Below are 20,906 nucleotides of genomic sequence, written 5' to 3' on the forward strand. Positions count from 1 at the left end.
GATGGGGCTCCGGTGTGAAACCATCACAAAAGGTTGGCTTCAGAGGCATATTAGGGGACCGTTTTGGGTTCATCTCGAAGCATTAGGCCCCAAAGTGCACGCGTGGGCTTTTACAAGCAAATGCACATAATGTTCTCGCATATGCAGGAGTCGTTTTCTTTCATAGGCCTTGTATCACCCCCCCTCTCTCTCTCTCTCTCCCGCCAATGTCTCCCCGGCGCACAAATGAGCGAAGGCTTCGTACAGGAGAGCGGCTCTGATTGTTGAGTGGGGCAATCAAAGGCTTTGATGCTAATCAGAGCTCTCTGTCCTACCAGTTTGCGATGATGGTGGAAATGCACAATAGAGAGAAGGTTCCATACAGAGGCACAATGCCTGGCTGGTGTGATTGCTCTTCTCCTCGTTTCCTGGGTGGGGAATCAGCCCCAGCTTTGGGAACAGGGCTTGCACACTGCCTTGCGTGAGCAACCTAACAGTGCCACTATTATGATCTTTGGCTTTGCCCCCCCCACCACCACCATCACACATTGAGCCTTCCCGCCTAATCTGCAAAATACTTTGTGAGAATGTTCGTTACATTGGTTTGGGCTGATTCTTTTTTATTTATTTATTTTTTCCTGCGACTGCTGCTTCTGCGGAGATGACACCGGTACTTTGTGTGGCAGGATCTAACCACAAACCGCTCTCCGATAACACCTGCGCTCTCTTGATGCAGCGAGCGCTTTTCCTTGGCACTCATCTCCTCTCTCGGTAGGGGGGCCTTTGCCGGGGGATGTGTGTTTTTCTACCCGTAGATTTTTATTTATTTACTTTTCCTAGTGCTACTCTGAGCGTCTCAAATCCGCCTGTCTTAACTCTCGCCAGAACCTTTTTGGACATATGTGTTTTTTCTTTTTTTCTTCTTCTTATTTTGTGTGCCTGCCTGTTTGTGTGTATGAGGGGGAGAGAGAGAGAGCGAGAGAGCAGTGAGTTTTTGACAATCCGTCTCCATTGTGTTTTTTTTTGGACTGTGCACACGTACTGGCGAGAGAGTGTGTACGCTGTGCGTGTTTCCCCTGCTTGTTGGTTGACAGGCTGTTGTTCGGCCCTCTTGACAGACAGTTCCATTAAATCATGCTGCAGTGGTAAACCACAGTGACAGGACGCCATTGCCTCCCCGGGATTCCTTCATCAGGGTCTCTCATGCGCTTAACGAGGAAGTAAACATGCTAAATTGTCTGCTGGAGATGAAGTGAAGAGGCTGTCTCGCCGCTGAGTGTCACGTGTGATGTCCTCGCGTTTTAGCTTCTCCCTCTCGAAATGTCGCACGTAATGCGGTGAGCGTGCACGACGGCCAAGAGCCATCTTCGGTCCCCCTTGAGTCGAGTAAGTCGTGCCAAGGCATCGGTTTATGAGAATACACAACATTAATGTTAATGTCGTGCGCTACCAACAGAAAGAGAGAACGATGCGTCTGCGAAAGCATACAGGAGGCTTAATTGTGGTTCGAGAACAGACGATTCAAAAAGTGTAGGCAAGATGGTAACCACCTGACAGCCTGAAATGGAGGGACTCGCGTATGTGCAGCGATGTTTTATGCATCGCTCACCTATAGCGTTGAGCCTCTTAAGACCGCAGCCACACTCACAGTTTCCCAGAAACCTCTCTGTGATTTTCTGATGGTCGCAAACAGTTCTGCAGACCGTTATTTCCCAAGAGAGAGAGTGAGAGCGGCGCCGCCGCCGTCGTTTTTGCAGGACGGCCATGCAATAATACATGCGGTACCTTTCGATGACTCCTCTCATAAGGGAGCGCTGCATCCCCGAAGACGCTGCACGGTGCTGCGCATCTCCCTGCAGATTGAGTCTGCCTGGGAGCTGCCTGGCGAGCAAACACCGGGTGAATTCTGAAGAGGTGTTGAGTGCAGGGATGATGGCTCGGCTTGTTCCTTTTAAGGTTATTTTAAGCTGCAGACCTGCAGAGTGTGTGTGTGTGCGGCGTGCAAGTGTGTGGTGTGCGTGTCAGGGCTGTGTTTTAATTAGAGAGACAGGAGTGTGTCCTTGGGCTGCCGCAGAGGGTCAGGAGGACCTGGTAGTCTGGGAGTGCAGGGGCTGGGATGAGTCTGGCAGGCCTGCTAAACACCCATTACCCAGACGTGTAGATGCACTCAGGAGCGTGCGTGCTCACGCCCGGGCCCACACACACAAACAGACACACACGCGCGCGCGGAAGCACATACGCGTCCCCGGTCTTGGCGCCATTCCTGTTGGCCGGTGATACCATGGTAACCGAGCAGCCTGCGTCTCCATGTGTTCCGCGGCCTTCCCCTTCGTCTCTGAAAGCAAAATTACCACTGGCACTGCTCTTGGGAGATGGGAGGGAGGCAAGGGAGATGGTGGGCAGATTGAGAAGGGCATGCGGGAGGTGGCGTGGAAGAAAGCAGGGGGAGGTTGAGTGGGGAGGGGAGGGGAATCGGAGCAAAAAAAAAGAAGAAAAGGTCGAGAGGGCAGAGGGAGGGAAGCATCTGACATTTATGTCCCCGGCCCACAGAAAATGCCACCTCGGGACGGCATCTCTCTTTCTTCTCTGCGACGCTCCTCCGGTCTCCATCTGACCCGCCCCACACCTGGACGGCCACGCATCTCACTCCGTCTCCCGTCGGTCACCCCCTCCCCCTCGCCTGACCTGCGGCTTTCGTCTAGCCATTTCTTCTCCCTCGTTTCCATATCACAGGCCCTTACCGGCACCGGCGCTCCCGCCCATCACCAGCGTTCCCCTCTTTGATGCTCGCCTTTAGAATCCTCTTTAACTTCGCTCTCTTTTCCATCCCGTACCTATATTTGCCTCCCCTCCTCTTTCTCTCCCCGGCTAATCACCTCCCCCTCCCCCCGCACACACCTCTGGTGCCTAGCCCGGGTCCCAGCCGATGATGGGACTCATAAAGCCTCCCAGATGAGGGGATAGCTAATGGCTGTTGAATAATGCATGGTGAGCAGGATTTAGAGAGCCCAGTCTATTAGCCTGACCAAATACTCTGGGCTTTTATTAAAGACCAACACTTACAATTACAAACTGCATTAAGGCCGGGGTCCTGTCTCAGCTCCCCCCCACACCCCCTCGCCATCCTTTCGTCGCCGTCTCCATGGTCATGCCTAAGGATGAATCTTTTTGCCTTTTCAGATTTTATAGCCTTGAGAAACTGACCCTCTTAGAGGAGGTCACCGGCAGTCTTTTCTGGTTGTTGTTTTTTTTTCTTCTTTTTTTTACGCTTTCTGTGTCAGAGGTCGGTAGCCCTTTTAGTCACAGCTGTGGATAGAAGAAGAGATTGGTGAGGTGGAGGGCAGCGGTGTCGCGTTTTCACTGCCGGTGGTCGGTATGAAAGCGGAGGGTTGATGTCCATATACTATGTGGGCTCTTTATGTCCCTCCCTGCTAGGGATTGTTAGTTTTTGTGGCTGTTTTTTAAAAAAAAAATTTTTATGAGACACCCGGGCGCTTGGACGTGTACATGCGTTGTGTACACACCTGCATTGCGCTCCCTCTGCTCCGCTCCTGCAGAATCACCGTCGCTCGTCTTCTCGATGGATCTTAATATTCCCCGAGCTTACTGTTGCTGCTGCTGCGGACGAGGCTCTCCCTCGCACATCATTTCACATGATTATACACAAATGTTAATGGCCGCTAATAGCTATAAGTGTCTGGAAGTGTGTGCCCTGTAAGTGGCTTCTGAATAGTCATAAAGTGTTGTTAGCTAATGGCTATCTAAACATCCCTCTACCTGGCTACGTTTAAGTGCTCACTTAGCTTTCTCTCTGTAATAGCGTATTGACCTCTCTCCTAATCTTGAGATTGCCATGCAAGGTCTCATCTTGCATTTGATTATTACGTTGTAATACGTCCGCATATTCCTGACAATTTGCAAAGTTAGGCGTTTTTGTTCGCCACACGACCCGGTGCATCAGAGGGAGGGAGGTATTTTAGGAATGAGGATCACATGGATCAGTGATCATGCGGCCTGGGGGGTCCAGTTTTTATATGCGGACAGATCTTTAATCATCTAATTCAGAAAACCAGGGGATATCCAGGCCATGTCAGATGGAGAGGAGACTCCATAAGGGACGATAGATTGATGTCAGATCAACACAGAAAGTGTCAACCCTGTAAACGTTGATCCATCTCCATGTCCGCCCTGGGCCCCCCCCCCCCTTTCCCTATGTGAGTGTGTCTGGAGAGCTAAGCGATGACATGTCTCATCCACCAATGATCAGATGAAAGGCTGCTGCTTCATTTGTGGCCAAAAACAGCAAGCTCATGAGCTACTACTTCCTGTTTATGTACGTGTGTGTCTCTCTTTCTCGCTGAAGTTTATTCAGTCGGATCTCCTGGCTGACCCTTCAGCTAGCTAGTGCTCCTCAACAGACTGCACTTCTATGTATAGTACTCCCAAAATGTGACCGGCTTTTAAAGCACGCTTACCTCCTTGTGTATCGAATGGCACACTTATGGGGCTTCACCTGAATTAAAGCAGCTGCATATCAATATTAACGATGTGCCTTAAAGTAAGTGTAAACCGATCCGGATCTGAAAGCCGAGGCAAACAACACCCCATCGACAGCATTTGAGTGAAAAATCCAATCCTCTTTGGCTAAAGAGTTAGTCAGTGTATCTCTATCATTTCTGATTCTGTTTTATTTTATTATTTAGTTAATCAAAATTAAATGTTATCAAATGTTGATCATGAGCCAAATCAATAATACATCACAGCCAAGTCAAATTGGGTCAAATTTCACATCTGCATTGTGTTTCAGTTACGTAACAAAGCAATAAAGTGTGTTTTCTGCCTCAGTTGTAGTCATAAACCGCGGTCACTGTGACGTCACCCATTGGGTTGTGGACTGCCGTTATGAAGCCTTGAGTTCAGCGATTTGGCCGTCGCCATCTTGACTTTGAACAGAATTGACCATATTTGTAATGCAGAGACGTAGTGACGCCGTTTACGGCTCTGGTAGCGGCCTGTCAATCACAGTAGCCCCGCCCTAAAGCATACCCCGCTTTATGGTCTATTTGACTCTAAATGGACCATAATTTACGAAATGAACATCACGCTGTATTGAAGAAGACTTGAAACTAGCGATTGAGACCATAAACTCGTGTTTGCAATGTTTACTGAGGTAATAAATCAAGTGAGGAGTTTCACTTAGACTTCGATACGATCTGACTTCTTTTTGCAATCGGAGGAGGGAATGCACGTTTTAAAACACTCCTGCGCTGGCTTCTCTCGGCAGAAAAACAGAGGTTACCGCCTGCTTTGAGTACAAGAGTCTTGTTTTCCTCTTCACCTGTTATAGACGCTACACAAGCTCAAAAAGCACGCAGAGGTCTATGGCGGCCTGGATGAAGGGGAATCATGACACCAAAAGCAACTAATGAAGAAGAGTTGGTGCTTTTGAGGGTTGAAAGAGGAGGGGTGAGCACATACTGGAGCTATCAAGCAGATATTCTGATTGCATCTTGACAGCTTTATACTGATATGAACATTAACAAACGGCTTGAAAATAAGCGCGTGTCCACGTATGTTCAGCATCGGCGTGTGTTGAGACAGCAGAGGTCTTATCTTCGTTAACGGTATCCCCGTGTCTCTCTGGAGGCTCGCAGGGAGCAGAGGGCAACTGCAGTCTGATGTGGGGCATCTGTTCTCACATTTGTTAAGCTTCTCCCGGTGTGTGTGTGTGTGTGTGTGTGTGTGTGCATGTGTGTGTAGGGGATTTTAAGAGAGGGGATAAAAAAGAGAGCGAGGCAGACGCAAAGAGAGCGCTGTAAGAGCCCGTTGTGATCGGTGTGATAGGTGCGGTCGGTGGAGTGGAACGGTAAAGGTGTTGTTGCAATAGAGGGCAAGTGGCAACTTGTCATTGGCCCGTGTTAATGCTGACCCAGGGCCGGTGGCTGCGCTCACCTCATTGACCGCAAGATGGCCGCCGGTCGAGTCTGCAGGTGGTGCTGAAGGCACATCTCTTTCCGTTTTATTCTCTCTCTCTCTCTCTCTCTCTCTCTCTCTCTCTCTCTCTCTCTCTCTCCCCCGCGCTCTCTTTGTACCTCTATCTCCCTCCACCATCTATTATACACTCCTGTCGGAATACCAAGCAGCCCCTCATCCTTCCTGCTCTTCTCCCCAGTCTCCCCACATTCACACGGCCTTGTCTTCTTGTGCACAGTGCATATATATATATATATATATATATATATATATATATATATATATATATATATATATATATATATATGCATCACTTTCCGTACTGTAATCTCAGTGGGGACATTACATGCATAATCTACTTCATAATAAGGCTCTAGTTGGCCCCGGATGCCTGGTTAAGATAGGAAGGGAGATGTGTTAATTAGACTCATTTGCAGCACCGGCTAGCTAAAGAGCAGGACCCCTTCACAGACGACCCGCTTCTCCTTGAGAGGAGCCGCAGAGTTGCTGATCAAAGTTTCACACGCCAAGCCACCGTGAGGTGAGGCACCGGTGGACTCCTTTCGCTCAGTTCCAGAGCGGCTTCTGGTAGATGTAATGGGAACAGGAATTATTGACTGGAGCAGCGTGGTATGGAAATAGTGTCTCTGGCGTGCCATCATCGAGACGGAAAGCTTATAGTACCCTGATTTATGACTACTGTGGAGAATTGAGTGCTTCATAAAGATCGGGCCGCTGGCTCAGATGGAACAATCAGTGAAGTGATCTGACTTTGGTGGATCGCGGTTTTTCCGACGAGTTGTAAAGTCAGTCTCAACGCCCTGGCTTTGTCCGCCCCGGACCATCGCACGTGGAAAGAGCTAGAGCGACTCCGGCCCGCCGTCAAGGTCATATGGATTAGAAATGATTGGGTTTCCAATACACTACTGGGGAGTTCTGCATGATGAATCATCACTTCGTTCCAAATCGACACCAATTAAGAAGGGTTTTGTTTATTCCGCTGTGGGACACGCTGTGGATACTCGCTCGTAACAAGCAGTCTCGCCCCTCTGTCTCTTTTCACAGGCAACACTGTGGCATTCGCAGGGATTAGTATAACGCGCGAGCGTGCGTATTGCGGCGGTGCATATTCGTATCCGCTTCCCTGTGTGCACTGCGGGGCTCGATCCACATCTTACTTGCACACTTGTGTGTGTGTGTGTGTGTGTGGACATGTTGGCACACGCATGTCCGCAGTCATGTCATCCAGTGTTTACTGCGTGGCCCGGCTCTGTTTTGTGTCAGTAGCTCCATGTCTGTGAGGCATGCTGTATGAAAAGTGAGGTTGAGGAGCCCAAGTGCCGGAGCCAGTGAATTCATTTGCATTCATTCCACTGCCTGTCTCTCCTCAGAGCCCATTCTAATTACCAGCAGCTCCAGCTCAGGTCTGCTACAACACTGCGCATACTCTCTCTCTCCCTCTCTCTCTCTCTCTCTCTCTCTGGGTGAAGAAAAAAAAGAAATGGGCTGCTGGTGGTGCATTCCTGTAGCTTTGATACTGCTCTCTCTTTAGCCTGCCAAAAATCTCTTCGTGTTGGTTTGTTTGCTGTCAAGTCCAGGCACTCCCTTCCTGTTTTTTTAGTGCCATAGTCAGAGGAAATATAGTGTATGCATGTGTGTGCAAGCGAAACTCCGCCATACCCTCTGCGTGTGCTTGTTGTGATTGTTTTGGGGTTGAGGGAGATGCAAGCGCCTGTTCGTATCTGGGAGGGCGAGCGGGGGAAGCAGGGAGAGAATCGCGGGGCTTGTAAAAGACGAATGTGCGCACTAATCACCGTAATGGCCATTGTGGCGTTTTCGCCTCCCGAGTCCCGCACACCTCGTCACGCCCTCTTCCTGGTAATGCAAATGTCTACCAAGTTGTAATAACTCACATGACGCCACGCCGCTACTGGGGGTTCTCCAAAGCTCTGTCAGACGCTGGCGTGCACACTTATGCGTGCACGTGGACGTATGACACACACCAGGGGCCACACACACACACACACACACACACATACGAACACCTGCACGGTTCGGTGGCAGGTGGCAATGACCGGGCACCCTGCAGCAGCGGCAAGGTCAGGACGGATCAGGACACTGCTGTGCTCTCAGGAGAGATGAGCTGAGCTCAGCTAGCAGCTATTCCGCAACGTCCACGCAAACCCGCCCGGGAAAAAAAGAAGCTGCCAAAATTCACAAAAGTTCAGTCTGCGGAAAACGTTGACGGATTAATCTCAAGTTCGCAAACAGATCATTTAAATAGCGCTGGGGCCGACAGGAGGGTGCTCTTTTGAAGAAAAAGTGACTTAAAGCGCGGCGGCGCCCGTGCAGTGGAGCGTTTGCCGCGTCGGGGTAAGCGCCTCGCTGTAGAAGGAGGGGAGCTAGACTCGGGAGGCTTTGCGAGCTCTCGGGGGAAATGCTACTTTCAGAATCACCTGCAGCCTAAACATGATTGTAGAGTTGCTCCGCAGTTGTTTTTGAACACGGGGGTACAAACAAGCAATTACACAAATATGCACATAAATATACACTACATCACGCAGACAGACAGACAGAGGCACGCATGCACGCACCAGCAAGCGCGCGCGAGTCCTACGGTATGAGAGAGCCAGATGATGCATGGCGGCTAATTATCAGACTCTGTATGAAAATCGACTGTGTTTCCGTGTGATGGGGGGGGGGCTCTTTGAGCTCCTATGCGTCTTTGTTTGTATTTTCTGGCTTTAATTGGACAACATGATTGTGTCGCTTTGTTAAATGTAGATCCCACCGTTCATTCCCGTGTCTGCGGAAATGAATCAATGGCTGTTTTTATTCTAATTGCCGTCTCAGAGCCCACTGTCATCAGCGTAATTATCCACACTTCTGCCGCCATCACTGCTATTTTCATCATCATTCTTACCACTATTACTACCGACGCTATCGCCGTTTTCTTTGCTGTTTCCATCTCCGCGGGCGCTATTATCAGTAACATAATTTTCAACGTCGTCGCCGGGGCCATGATCATTAGCAATATTAGCCTGCGTTATCCTGAGTTCACTGTTGTTATTATCGATATTGCCATCCTTCACGCCAACTTCATCAGCAGCCAGCCAATAAAGGGAGTCGTATTGGAACTTTTAATGTCTGATGAAGATTAACGCGTTATCGCTTTGTCGGGAACCATTTTCTGAAGACAGAGACAGATGGTCAGCGAGGGCGGGATCCCGTCTCAGTACTGCTAAAAAAAAAGAGAGACTAACAAAAACCATTGAGTTCTAATTTCAGTTGTCTGACCTTTTTATGGGGTTAATTATTTATTTCATCGCAGCACAGCAGTGGAATAAACTTTGTGGCAATTTAATGCGAGTCAATTAAGAAGCCAGATAGATGAAAAACTATCCTGGGGGAAATTATTAAGTTTGTATTTTTAGAGTAGGGTGGATGATTTCTTTTTTTTTTGGGTCCAACAATAGTGTTAAATGTTCTCAAAATACGATCACATTCCTCTGTCAGACAGATAGCTTTGATATGGTTGAGGTCAGGCTCTATGGATTTTATACAGCTTTCCTGCAATAGGAAATTAACTAGAGCCATAGAGCGCTGGGCACAATAATGGAGAGGGGAAGAGAGGGGAAGTGGGCGTTAGCAAACACAGAGTGAAGAAAAGGAGGAAACCTGGTTAAATATTAGGCTTCATTGTTTTTGTGGCTCATGTTGTTATGCTCTGCTACCCACTGAACATAATGTTCTCTTCTTATTAAAGAAGCTATGCATTCTGTTGTTGCAGCTCCCACACTGCGTCAACTGTATTGGGAAGGGCAGGGACCTGAAGCTTACATTATATTCATAAATATATAACAAACAAACAAACGGTAAGATGTGGAGACGAGTGAAAAATGAACAGACAAATAAGGATTAGGCCACACTTATCAATAAGTGTGGTATTATCTTTTTCCCTGTTAGGTTCCTTCCTTTACTTTATAATGTCCATGTGCCAAAGAGCTTCAAAAGAGACAATTTCCATCATCAATTTGAACCAATCAGTAAGACCTGGTCTTGTCAGTTTCCTCTAATGGCCGTGACCAATCCTTGAAGCTGCAATAAAGCCGGCAAGTGCAAGTCCAACATTTTGTTGAGGTATACCTGGTGGTTGAAGAGGCCGGTCTCTTTATAAGCTCAGCTGTGGAGATTGTGGTAACTTTTATTTACTCTTTTCCCCCAAAAAAGGAGAAAAAACATTCCCACATAAAACCATCGTTACACTTTTTGGACCCTCCTCTTCGACATAGAGAAATCTGCAAACGGCACCTAAATATCAAGAAGAAAATAAACAATTCAACTACACAAAATCTGTCTTTTTTCATGTAGATATAAAAAAAATATATGTATGATTATTTTATATAATAAACTTGCACATGAATAAGACTCCAAAAAAGTCAGACTTCCCTTCCCTTTTAGCTGCAAGAACAATAAGACCCCTTTTCTTACCCCACTGTCCCTCTAATCATTTTCACACAGCCCCTTGTTGTCCATGATTACCAAAATTAGATTCCTCACTGTACCTCTTAACTTCCTCTGCCCTATTAGAAGAGCACCCAGCACAGGTAGCGCTGAACATCTGGCAGGCGCATCTCGACTGAAACTACAACATATTAATGACGAGCATGACGAGCTGGGGAACACGATTATTTTTGCGCTTGTGATTCATTTTTCATTCGAACAGTTTAATACCTGCTTTTTAAATCCTCCGTAAGAGAATTGCCCCATCATGACAGCTAACTCATTACACAGGCGCCCATTACTATGTGTGTGTGTGTGTTTGTGTGTGTAGGTGTGTTTTAATGACTTGTGGGGACATCTGTTTTCACAGTCACATTGTGGGAACTTGCCTTCCTTATGGGGACAAAGTCAACGGTAATGTAAATTGTTACCTTATAGGGTGAAGACTTGGTTGAAGGTGTGTGTGTGTGTGTGTGTGTGTGTGTGTGTGTGTGTGTGTGTGTGTGTGTGTGTGTGTGTGTGTGTGTGTGTGTGTGTTTCTGAGTCATGTTTTATGAGGCTCTCCTCTCATTGCATTAGTATGACTTGGTTTTAAATGCCTAAATTGTCATAAATACTTAATGCCTGTGCTATTTTAGCTTATTTCACCGACAGTAATACATTTTTAATACCTGGCCCAAATACCTGTTACCTGTTACATTTCCCAGTAAATCCCCCCCAGATCTCCCTTCTGCTGGCTATAAAACGCTTTCCCTCATATCTCGCTTATGTAACCAAAAGCTGATGATTCCAGGAAAAAAAATCTCATAAGCGACTTTCCAAATGTGTCTCTGCTGGAGGGCTAAGTCCCAAGAGGAACTCCGGGGCAGAGGATGTACTACACTGTCACGACTGTCATCTAAAACTGTAATGGCCCCTCCTCTGGCCTCTATCTGCTCCCCGCAGAGTTGGTTTGATGTGTTTCGAACTACCGGCTCGCCCGCCAAACACCCCGCGGCCACTGTCCTACATCGCCAGGCCTACTTAGGCGACGTCTACCGTCTGATACGGCGTCGTGGCCCACGCGTCGGATGCAACTCTCTGTGGAAGAGCAAGAGAGGGAGCCAGCGACCATTGTGTGAGAACAGTGGAGTCAAGTCCGTTTGTGGGATCTTTGGGGGCGGAGACCCAGAAGCTGCCTTCGCTAAGCCTGTAAAGCACCATCTGGCTGCCCGGGCCCCTGTGTCACCCTACTCACCAAGATTACACTCTCTCTCCTTGTCCTTTTCTCTTCCACTCCTGTCCACTCTACGCTCTCGCCAGCCAACGCAAACCCAGAGAAGCGAAGTTTTCGGCCCACTTCATACCGAGAGCTCTTTTAACTCAGGGTTTTCTAAAAAGTCTAAATTAGTAATGAACCAGAAGTCATTTGAGACTTAAGAGGCAGAAATAATTTGGATTTATTAGTTTCAAAACAATTGCGAGCCGCTGAAAAGCATTTCTCGTTTTTCACAACTCTCTTCCCCCCATTGTAAGAATATTTGGAATGGATTCAAACTATCGTGCTATTTCTAGAAATGTCTCAGCAGATTAATTACATCCCCTCTCTTTCTCTCTCCCTTATTTATTTATTGTGGGATCCAGCTTTTTCCGAGTCTCACCATACAGACAGAAGTGTTTTTTTTACAATGTGCTACGGATCCTTTTAGGTAAAGCAAAGGCTCCGAGTGCGTCCTCCACCAGAGCCGGCAGCATCCGGAGCAGGCATTAGCATTTAACAGTTGGCTCCGCTGTTGACGTGTTTTGATTCGGCGACACACCTGAGGCTGACGGGCGCACACTGTGATGCGCCAGAGAATTTATCAGCGTTGTCAAAATCAAAACTCATGCAGAAATGTTTGCAGTGAATTTGCAATTTGTGAATAACAGTCAGAGTCAAGTCCAAGGTCACACAGTTATGCTCAAGACAAAGTTTAAAAGTTGATTTAAAAGCCTCAAGCGCAGCTAGAGTGCGAGTTTCACAGTCGAGTGCCCAGCTCTGGGAATGTTTGTGTGTGTGTGTGTGTGTGTTTTTGTTGAAAACAAATTCATGTTTTTTTGTAACAAATGTTAAAAACATCTGCAGTATCACCAAAAAAGAAGCCTATAAGCAGGGGATTTCTGGCTGGACTCAAAGGACTCCTAGTTAATGAGGAATCAGATAGACTGCTTTCAAGCTCCTGGTGCATTACAATGACACAGGATACGCTAGTGCTAAAAAAAATGGTTCCGTCAGTTTTCCCTAAGCATGTTATTTTTAATACTCGGGGGGGGGGGGCTCCGACAGAAATAGCTTCCATTTTCCACCTCCATTAGTTTAAACAGCACCTCCAGGTGATGACGCAAATACGTTCCCTGTCATTTCACCAGGTGTCACGTAGACTCACTCTGATTAGCTGCGGAAATCGTTGACAAGCAGGGTTGTATTTTTGTATTGCACAACGCAATATTATATACTGTGTTGTCTCGGGAGGAAATCGGTTATTAAAGTCCAACGTATGCCGCCGTGCATTGCAGGGACGAGTGTTCAAATATGACACCTCCGCTGGCTTAGAACGCTCACAAACTACACGTCTCAGCTGTTGCTATTCAATAGAAGAATGTCCAACATGCTACAAATATCAAATTGTGTGAGTGAGTGTGAAATGTGCCTCATCACAGATGGTCCAGAGCAATAAACACCAATGACGGGAGGACAACATTCAGTTAGACCCCCCCCCCCCCCCCCCCCCCCCCCCCCCGCTCCCCTGCATGTTTCCTTGAAATCATGAAAAAGAGTAATGGCTTGGCACGAGTAAGTAAGAAGTGATTTCATTGTGTCGGCATGCAGATGAGCGGAGACAAATGTTTTATTGCGCGCTTTGGAGATGTGGCAAAGACATTTCGTCCATGTTGGAAGATCAATAATCAGCAATGTGTTTTTTTTGGAAGATGAGAACTTGTCATCTGCTCAAATAGCATTGTGACAGAGTTGACTTTGAGCTTTTGGAAGTAGAAATATGCAGATATACACACACACACACACACACACACACACACACACACACACACACACACACACACACACACACACAGGCACAAGCAGAGGAAACGTCATAACTGCTACTTTAACAATCTTCAGAATGTGAATGTCGGCTGGACAGATGGCATCATGGAAGTATGACTTTGGAAATGTTTATAGGCCTATTTACAGAACAGCTCCTGTCCTGCCATAGCATTCATACAACACACTGCTACATTATACATCTTGCAAATGTGAATTACCAGCAACTGAGAGTCATAAAACCTGATGTGCTGTGTGGCATGTCAGCGAACATTGGTGGATATGAATGACAAAGCGCACCGGCTCCCTTGTCTGTGCCGAAAGGCGAACAATAATTCAGTGTGAGGAGAGCAAAGCAATATGATTTTTTTGTAACATTGCTTAAGATCTCACTGCATGTGCGACAGATTTACTGCCGCGGAATTGTTGACGATAATACGTCCCATAACCGTTTCCCCCGCAATATTTGGGAAAAAAAGTTGCTTCAATTTAAGACATAATGGGCGGTTGAAGAGCAGTAATGTGCTGTGTGTGCTCGCAAAAGACCGACGCTAGATTAGTTTGTTCTTTACTTTTCCCAGTTTTCATTCGGGTGTTAAGCATACTTACAGTTGCATTGGGAAGACTGTCTAGTCTCCCAGGTGGGTACCATTTTCATTTACTAAATTATTGCTGACGCCCTGGCAGCAAATAGAGTTGTGGGCCAAAACTGTCTGTCTGACAGATGCTGGACTCCTCTCTCCTTATAACTGGTCAGAGTGTATAGGAGTCTATGAGAAAATGGATGGATTCATTCATTATTCATTTATAACATTGTCAACAGGACTTTATGGTCTCAATCGCTAGTCTCAAGTCTTCTTCAATACAGCGCGATGTTCATTTTTGCAGTCCCATTTATAGTCAAATAGACAATAAAACAGGGTATGCTTTTGGGCGGGGCTATCTTGTGATTGACAGGTCTGGGAGTTGTCTGTGTCTTTAAAACGTTAAGCCTATCACAGTGTGTTTTCAGTTTATGGAAGTTCATTGTAAACCTTTTGGTCTATAAGTCATGAATACTTAATATAATTTATAATATTTTTTACAAATGGAGAATTCATCATTTAAAACTTATGAAACCAGCTTATTAATTATTAATCAAGAATGAAACATTTATAACTGTGTTTATGAATGAGTTACTAATGAATATTCATGTTGGAATAATGCTTTATAAATGATGAATTCAGTGTTTATTCATGTTTCACTAATGCTAAAAAGTGTGTACTTATTATAAAGTGCTACCAACCTTTTTTATGGAATACAGAGAAAATGTACTTCTGGTTGAAAAGAAAACAACATGGCGTACCACTTCCCATCCCACTAAATACTATCTGGTACGCCAGAAATAAATTCCCACATTTCCAATTCATAGTACGTCAAATGCAGGTGCCAACCATCTTGGGATGTTCCGTTGCACAGCAGGTTTTATGAGCGTGAAGGTGAAAGTACAAGGTCCAACGTTATGAGGATGCTGCATGTCCCACATGAACGCAGACTGCATGCAACAGCACTCACTCAGTCAGGGGCAGCAGCAGTACGGCTGACTACACGACCACTTCTCACATACAGTCGACTCATGGGTACATACCAACACATGCGCACAGGTGGGCGCACACGTGTAACTAAATAAAGAATGCTCTGCAGTCGCACACTTGGACGGGCGTTCACGCATGAAAACAAACATATGCGCGCACGTTTCTGTTTGGCAGCGCTGTAATTAGTCCGCGCTCGCTTTTGGAAAACACACTGAGAAGAGAGAGAGAAAGCAGCAGGGAGGAGGAAAAGAGGGGACGGGGGAGGAAAGGGAGAGTTATAGGGAAAAGGAGTGATAAATGATGGATTGAGAGAGCTCCAGCTAGACCCCGAGGTTACCAGTGTGAGGGAGTTACAGCTGGCTAGCTCATTCCGTCGAGCTACAGATCTCATAATAAACATCACATGGGTAGTTTGGGCTGCCGGCTGCAGATTAAGCCAGAGCTGTTAGCTCTTTAAAGACTGCTCACTGTTGCAGCCAGCCAAGAACCTATTTATAGGGCGGCTGGAAGTGTTTCAAAGCAGGTAGGAAGGGAGGGCACCGGACAGGCGCCGTTTCCGAGCTGATTTATGTCCCTCAATCAGTGTAATAACAATAAACTGTCAACGAACATGCCACTTTTATTTGTAATTTATGACACTGAGCTCCTAATAAAGCTGTTTATTTCTCCCCCCTGCCCCTCTTTACCCCGCCTCCCTCATCCTTCCGCCGCTCCTTCTCCCCCGTCTCCCAGAGCTGCCCAGCAGTCCAGGTGGTCAGTTCACGTTCCGCCCGCTGCCCCCGCCTCCCCCGCCGCCGCACGCCTGCACCTGTGCCCGCCCGGCGCCCTACACCCAGGTCAGCCTGCAGAGGAAGACCATGCCGACGCGGTGCCAGGCCGGCCAGGGCGGCCAGGGGGCAGACACAAGCTCGAGCACAGACCAGGCGCAGCTTCACAACAGCTGGGTGCTCAACAGCAACATTCCCCTCGAGACCAGGTAAGAAAATGCAACAAATGTGCCTCCAAGGCTGTTTTTCACAATGGTGTTTTTTCTTTTTCTTTCTTTGAATTATTATTTTTATTAATAATGAAAGGATTTGGAACAAATGGGGGGGCGGGAGGGGCTTCGTTCCAAAAAAATGCTTTCAGTCCAAAAGCGGTGGATATGTCACTTTGCAACGAAAGCATCCTCAGGGCAACCCGCCCTACTTCAACATCATGTCACTCCATTAAAGGCATTCCTTTAATCTCACAAACGAGGCTCATTAGATTAGAGGAAATTATTTCGTCAGGTTGGTACACTTTCACAATTTTAAAGTAGAGTGATTAGGAGTGAATGTTGGACTAAAGGATTTGTTCGAAAAGGACATGTTGTGCACGCGTAGAGAGCAGCAAGTGGAGCGCCAAGCGGGCCTCTGGGGTATTATTACAGGACTTTGCGCACCATCAAAGTCGTAACGAATCTCTGCAGGTCTTTTGGCTTCTCATCATTTTTGTACCACCCACTGTCGGAAGATTTACCGGGGGACCAGTATTTCTGAGTTTCCACTGCTTAAAATAAAAGTATAAGTCAGTGTCTAGCAGGAATCCACTTTTCAGGAACACATTGTGATTCCACTTCCAATTGTAGTGCCCGAGACTCTTTTTTCTTCTTCTTTCTTTCCAAAAGCTGCTGGAATTTTCATCCCACCAAACAGAATTAAGCATTTGCTCGCTGCATTAGTAATGATTGATCAGGGAATTATTTAGGCGATCCTCATTTGTGAGGCGGCTTCGGAGAAGGAGCAGCAAGGTGCAAAAGAATACGTTTGCATGTTTAATGAACGCTCGGTGCGTGGCTGAATTTCTGGTGTTATGAGTGAGGGTGAGATTGGCAGGCTGCCACACCAGAGGAAGAGGGTTTAATAAGTTATGCATTGGGCCATAATTAGATCTTACCTCATTTAAAGGAAGGGAAGAATAAAATTAGATTCAGTGACAATTTAAATTAATCATTGGCCAGACATGACTATCAATGTAAAAGTCGCGAGTGTGTTGTAATTACAGTACTTATCTATGTGTGTTTGCTTCAAATGAAAATCCACCTTAAATATGATTCACGCCGTCTTTCTTTTCCTTTTTGGGTGAGTGTGTTTCAAATCGTTTCAAACGATATTTGCCATCCATAAAGAAGTCGCTCCCAAAGAGAGATGTGATTATAAAACACAATTTCCACAGCGCCTCGGCATATTGGAGCGTCTTTTCAGTCTTGATACATTTTTACATTTGGGAATTTTTAGTCAAATAAGTTTCATTTGATAGCGCGCTATTAGTTCTGAAGCATAAAATGTAATCACATGCATAGTCAATAGAATAGTGCCCCCCTCATAACATAATTCAGATGTTATTAGCTCTTTTCTAACTCGCTTTTTGGCGGTCGGGACAAAGTCCCCACTGCTTAACTGTTTTGGGTTGCATTTAATATTCAAGCACCCTCCTCTCTCTCTCTCTCTCTCTCTCTCTCTCTCTCTCTCTCTCTCTCTCTCTCTTCCCTCTGTCACACTGCTAATCTAATGATTTCATATTTGTTGCTCTCACCCCGACGCTGCTGCTATCGGGCTCAATCTCAAACGTGGGATTAAAGATTTATCAAGTATTTACAAAGTTGACATGGGGGGGCTCATGCTGACGGAATTATAAGCGATGGCATGACCTTAAACAAAAATTGTTTAGTGTCTCCTGTTGTCAAGTACACTTCCATATTCCTTGAAGCGCTATTTGACGAATCGGTATTGAAGCGTATTGACGTCGCGTCAGCGGAGATTAAGATTGTTTGAAGTGCGCATGGATTTCCTTTTCAGACTCTTATCCGTTATGTTTCCGGAGAGCGGCCGGCTCGTGTGAGTTGAAGGCTGCAGATATGGATGTTCAATATATCTGACTGGGTCTCACGCTGGGTGTGTTAAGAGGTATAACAAATGTTGGGGCTGTAATCAACTTTTATACACGCGCGCAAGTACCTGTGCAGCATGCACGTAGATCTCCACCCACACCCAGACACACACACACACACACAGTCATCCACACACATCCAGGTAGAGACAGCCCTTGGGCCGTAGACACCCACCTCCTGGAGAGGGGGAACTCTCATTTTCTTGCCGTCTCGGGGGAAATCTGCCCTCTGATATGAATTCAGAGCTTCCTGGGCGTCGCCCCTGGATATTGTCTGAGGAGATCAAAGGCAGGCAGCCGAGGAAGAACAGTGTAGCGTTTTTTTAAAGAACAGCACAAGAAGAATAGAGTTCCACTGCACGTTGACAAATGCAATTTCTTCAGCCGGATTCTGATCCCTTTTGCTCTGATCCACCTTCAGCAGAGCAATAAAGAGCACCGCAGCGGAGCCGACCTGTGCACCGGTGTCCAAACTGTGAGAACGCTCACCCGCATTTGACATCTTTTTGTGTGCACTCGTCTTGTGTGGGGGGGCATCTCAGGGCCGAGCTATGTGTGTGTGTGTGTGTGTTTGTCCTAAATTTGTTAGTGGCCTTTCAGAGTTGAACTGCCATTAACCCTTAGGTGTTGCTCCATGTGCAGCCTCCTGTGTCCCCCATCTGACTCACAGCTCTCCTCAGACTCTGGATGGGTGGATGGAGAGGACAGTGAAGGATGGATGTCATCCTACTCTCTCTTTAAACCCAGCTACAGGGCCACGGGACAAAAGAGAAACACACATAAAGACAGAGACAAAAGATGGACAAAAAGAGAGAATGTTATCATTCATAAGCAAATGAAAATATTCATCTTACCTCGTAATAGGGCCATTATAGAGACCTAAAACCTGTCGGTAGGTTTTAAATTCACTGAAAGTTCTCCATCTTTTTGTCTGTTTTTATAGTATTTTATACTTTAATTGATTTAATTGTTTCCCTTCTTTTGTGTTTTAAAATCTTTAAACACTGTAAAGTACTTCCGTGATAAAAAAATTCGACAGAAATAACCTTGCCTGGCCTTGAGGTCATTTCATGCTATTGTTTCAATCATTTTCATGTGATTTGCATGACACAAGTGCTACGATCGGCTTTATTCTGCTGCTACGCATCATGATACAAAAACTCCTTTCCAAAACATTCTCGAATGTTCTCTCCCCCCCCCCATGGCAGAATTTTGCTCTTTGTTTTTAAGACGGATCCGCCCTCAAGGCTGAATATGCGACTAAATGACACAGGAAGATGGATGTGTTTTCGCCGTGCATGAGGGCAAACGGACGACGCGGTCTTGTGTCCGGCGTCGCTGCATGTCAGTCTGCTGTCTGGCCCCACTTTAATGGCCTGTCCTCCGAGGGCCCTTCAGAGACCGCGGTCCCACCAGCAGCCTGTGACCTCACACCTTTCACCGCTCGGATGGAATAACACTCTGGCAAGCTGCGCGTCGGCCCCGACATATCGCACTCGCAGCCAGTATTAACCCTCAGAGAGCACACAGTCACCTGGGGCAATCATGGCTTGTCTGGGAATTCCAGGAGCTCCAGCAAATATATATATATATATATATATATATATATATATATATATATAATGTTATTATTTATTTATTTATTTTTTTTATGAAAAATACACTTCCATTGCAGAAGGTAAAAAAATAAACACAAAAAGATTCATACCTGCTTTTTTTTGTTGCTTATGATGCATCCCCAATAAAGCCTTTATTTCCCCAACACCAGCCATCTTTGCTCCTTTTTCGATAAGAGTCAATATGGCCAGAACAAGATGGGATTGCTTATTGCCAGCCCAGATTGTTATTTTCCAAATTGCCTAATTTCCCAAAACCCCCAATATTTCTGCTTCCTCATCTGACACTATCCAACCCTCGTCCTCCATTATTCGAACGCAATATAGATGAAATGCTACCTAGATTAATTGCCCTTCAGCCTACTTTCCTATCATCAGCCGCCATCTACCACACTCTTTTTCATAATGAAAATGAGCCTCGTCTTCGTTTAACTAATACAGCCGTATAACTTAAGTAGTCGCTTTGATGAGTCAAAAAAGGAATAGGTAAGTCATTGATCCCTGGCTGCCGGGGCTTTTCCATTCTCTTTCATATCAGTGCTGCTCTGCATTACAGTAGCTGCTCATCATGTTGCACTGCGAGAGGCACACATTTGGGCTTTGTCTCTGATGAGGGACTTGGACAGGATGAGAGCTCATCCTCATCCCATATTCTGCGGCTAATACATTAATAAATTATCTATCGTGGGCTGTGGGTGTATTACGTAGCGGTTTGTGGGAGGATTGTTTTTCTATTGTTTAACTGACTATATATATATATAGTGCACTAGCGGTGAATAACATCCGGTCTTTAAAATTGTCACATATAGTGCTCACCTCGAAGAGAGAATGTTGTGGCGGGACACAATATCAATTTAAAGTAAAGTCGTGGCGTTTAGGGATTTCCTTCGGCTACTTTTCTTCCTTGATTTTTAGCTTTCGGGATTAATCTTTGATGATGCATCGCTCGCGAGTTTTAGAGACCACTTAAATTAAAAGCACACAAATGTGGCCAAACGCGGGATATGAAGGGCTTAGTTTGAGACAGTACTGAGGTTGAGGTTTGAGAGGGCTGTATCTACTTTAAGTAGAACAGGCCGTCCTGTGTGTCACCCTCGAATCCGGAGACAGCCTCGATGTGTCATTTAGGAGAGGAGGGGTCTCCTCTCAAATCTCACCACCTTGGGGGCCCGTTAAATGAGTTTCAGTCAGGCGTACTTCAGAGCGAGGCTGAACCTTGCTGAGTGCAGATTATTATAAATGGAGTCAGAATAAGATGCTAGATAACTCAAGTGAGACGATGTCCGTGCT

The 20,906-nt window shown here is 46.2% G+C and overlaps 1 protein-coding gene across 1 annotated transcript in view; it reads left to right on the plus strand.

Moving 5' to 3' along the window:
• Window positions 1-20,906, plus strand: part of tenm1 (teneurin transmembrane protein 1) — a gene marked incomplete at both ends in the record, with an annotated part of 157,259 nt that overhangs the window by 25,114 nt on the left and 111,239 nt on the right. The window contains one exon of the mRNA XM_079228505.1: window positions 15,823-16,066. Within this exon, the coding sequence (XP_079084631.1) occupies window positions 15,823-16,066 (244 nt within the window). The remainder of the gene's footprint in view (window positions 1-15,822; window positions 16,067-20,906) is intronic.

The sequence above is a fragment of the Taurulus bubalis genome (assembly GCF_910589615.1).
Source record: "Taurulus bubalis genome assembly, chromosome: 13".
Taxonomy (NCBI): Eukaryota; Metazoa; Chordata; class Actinopteri; order Perciformes; family Cottidae; genus Taurulus; species Taurulus bubalis.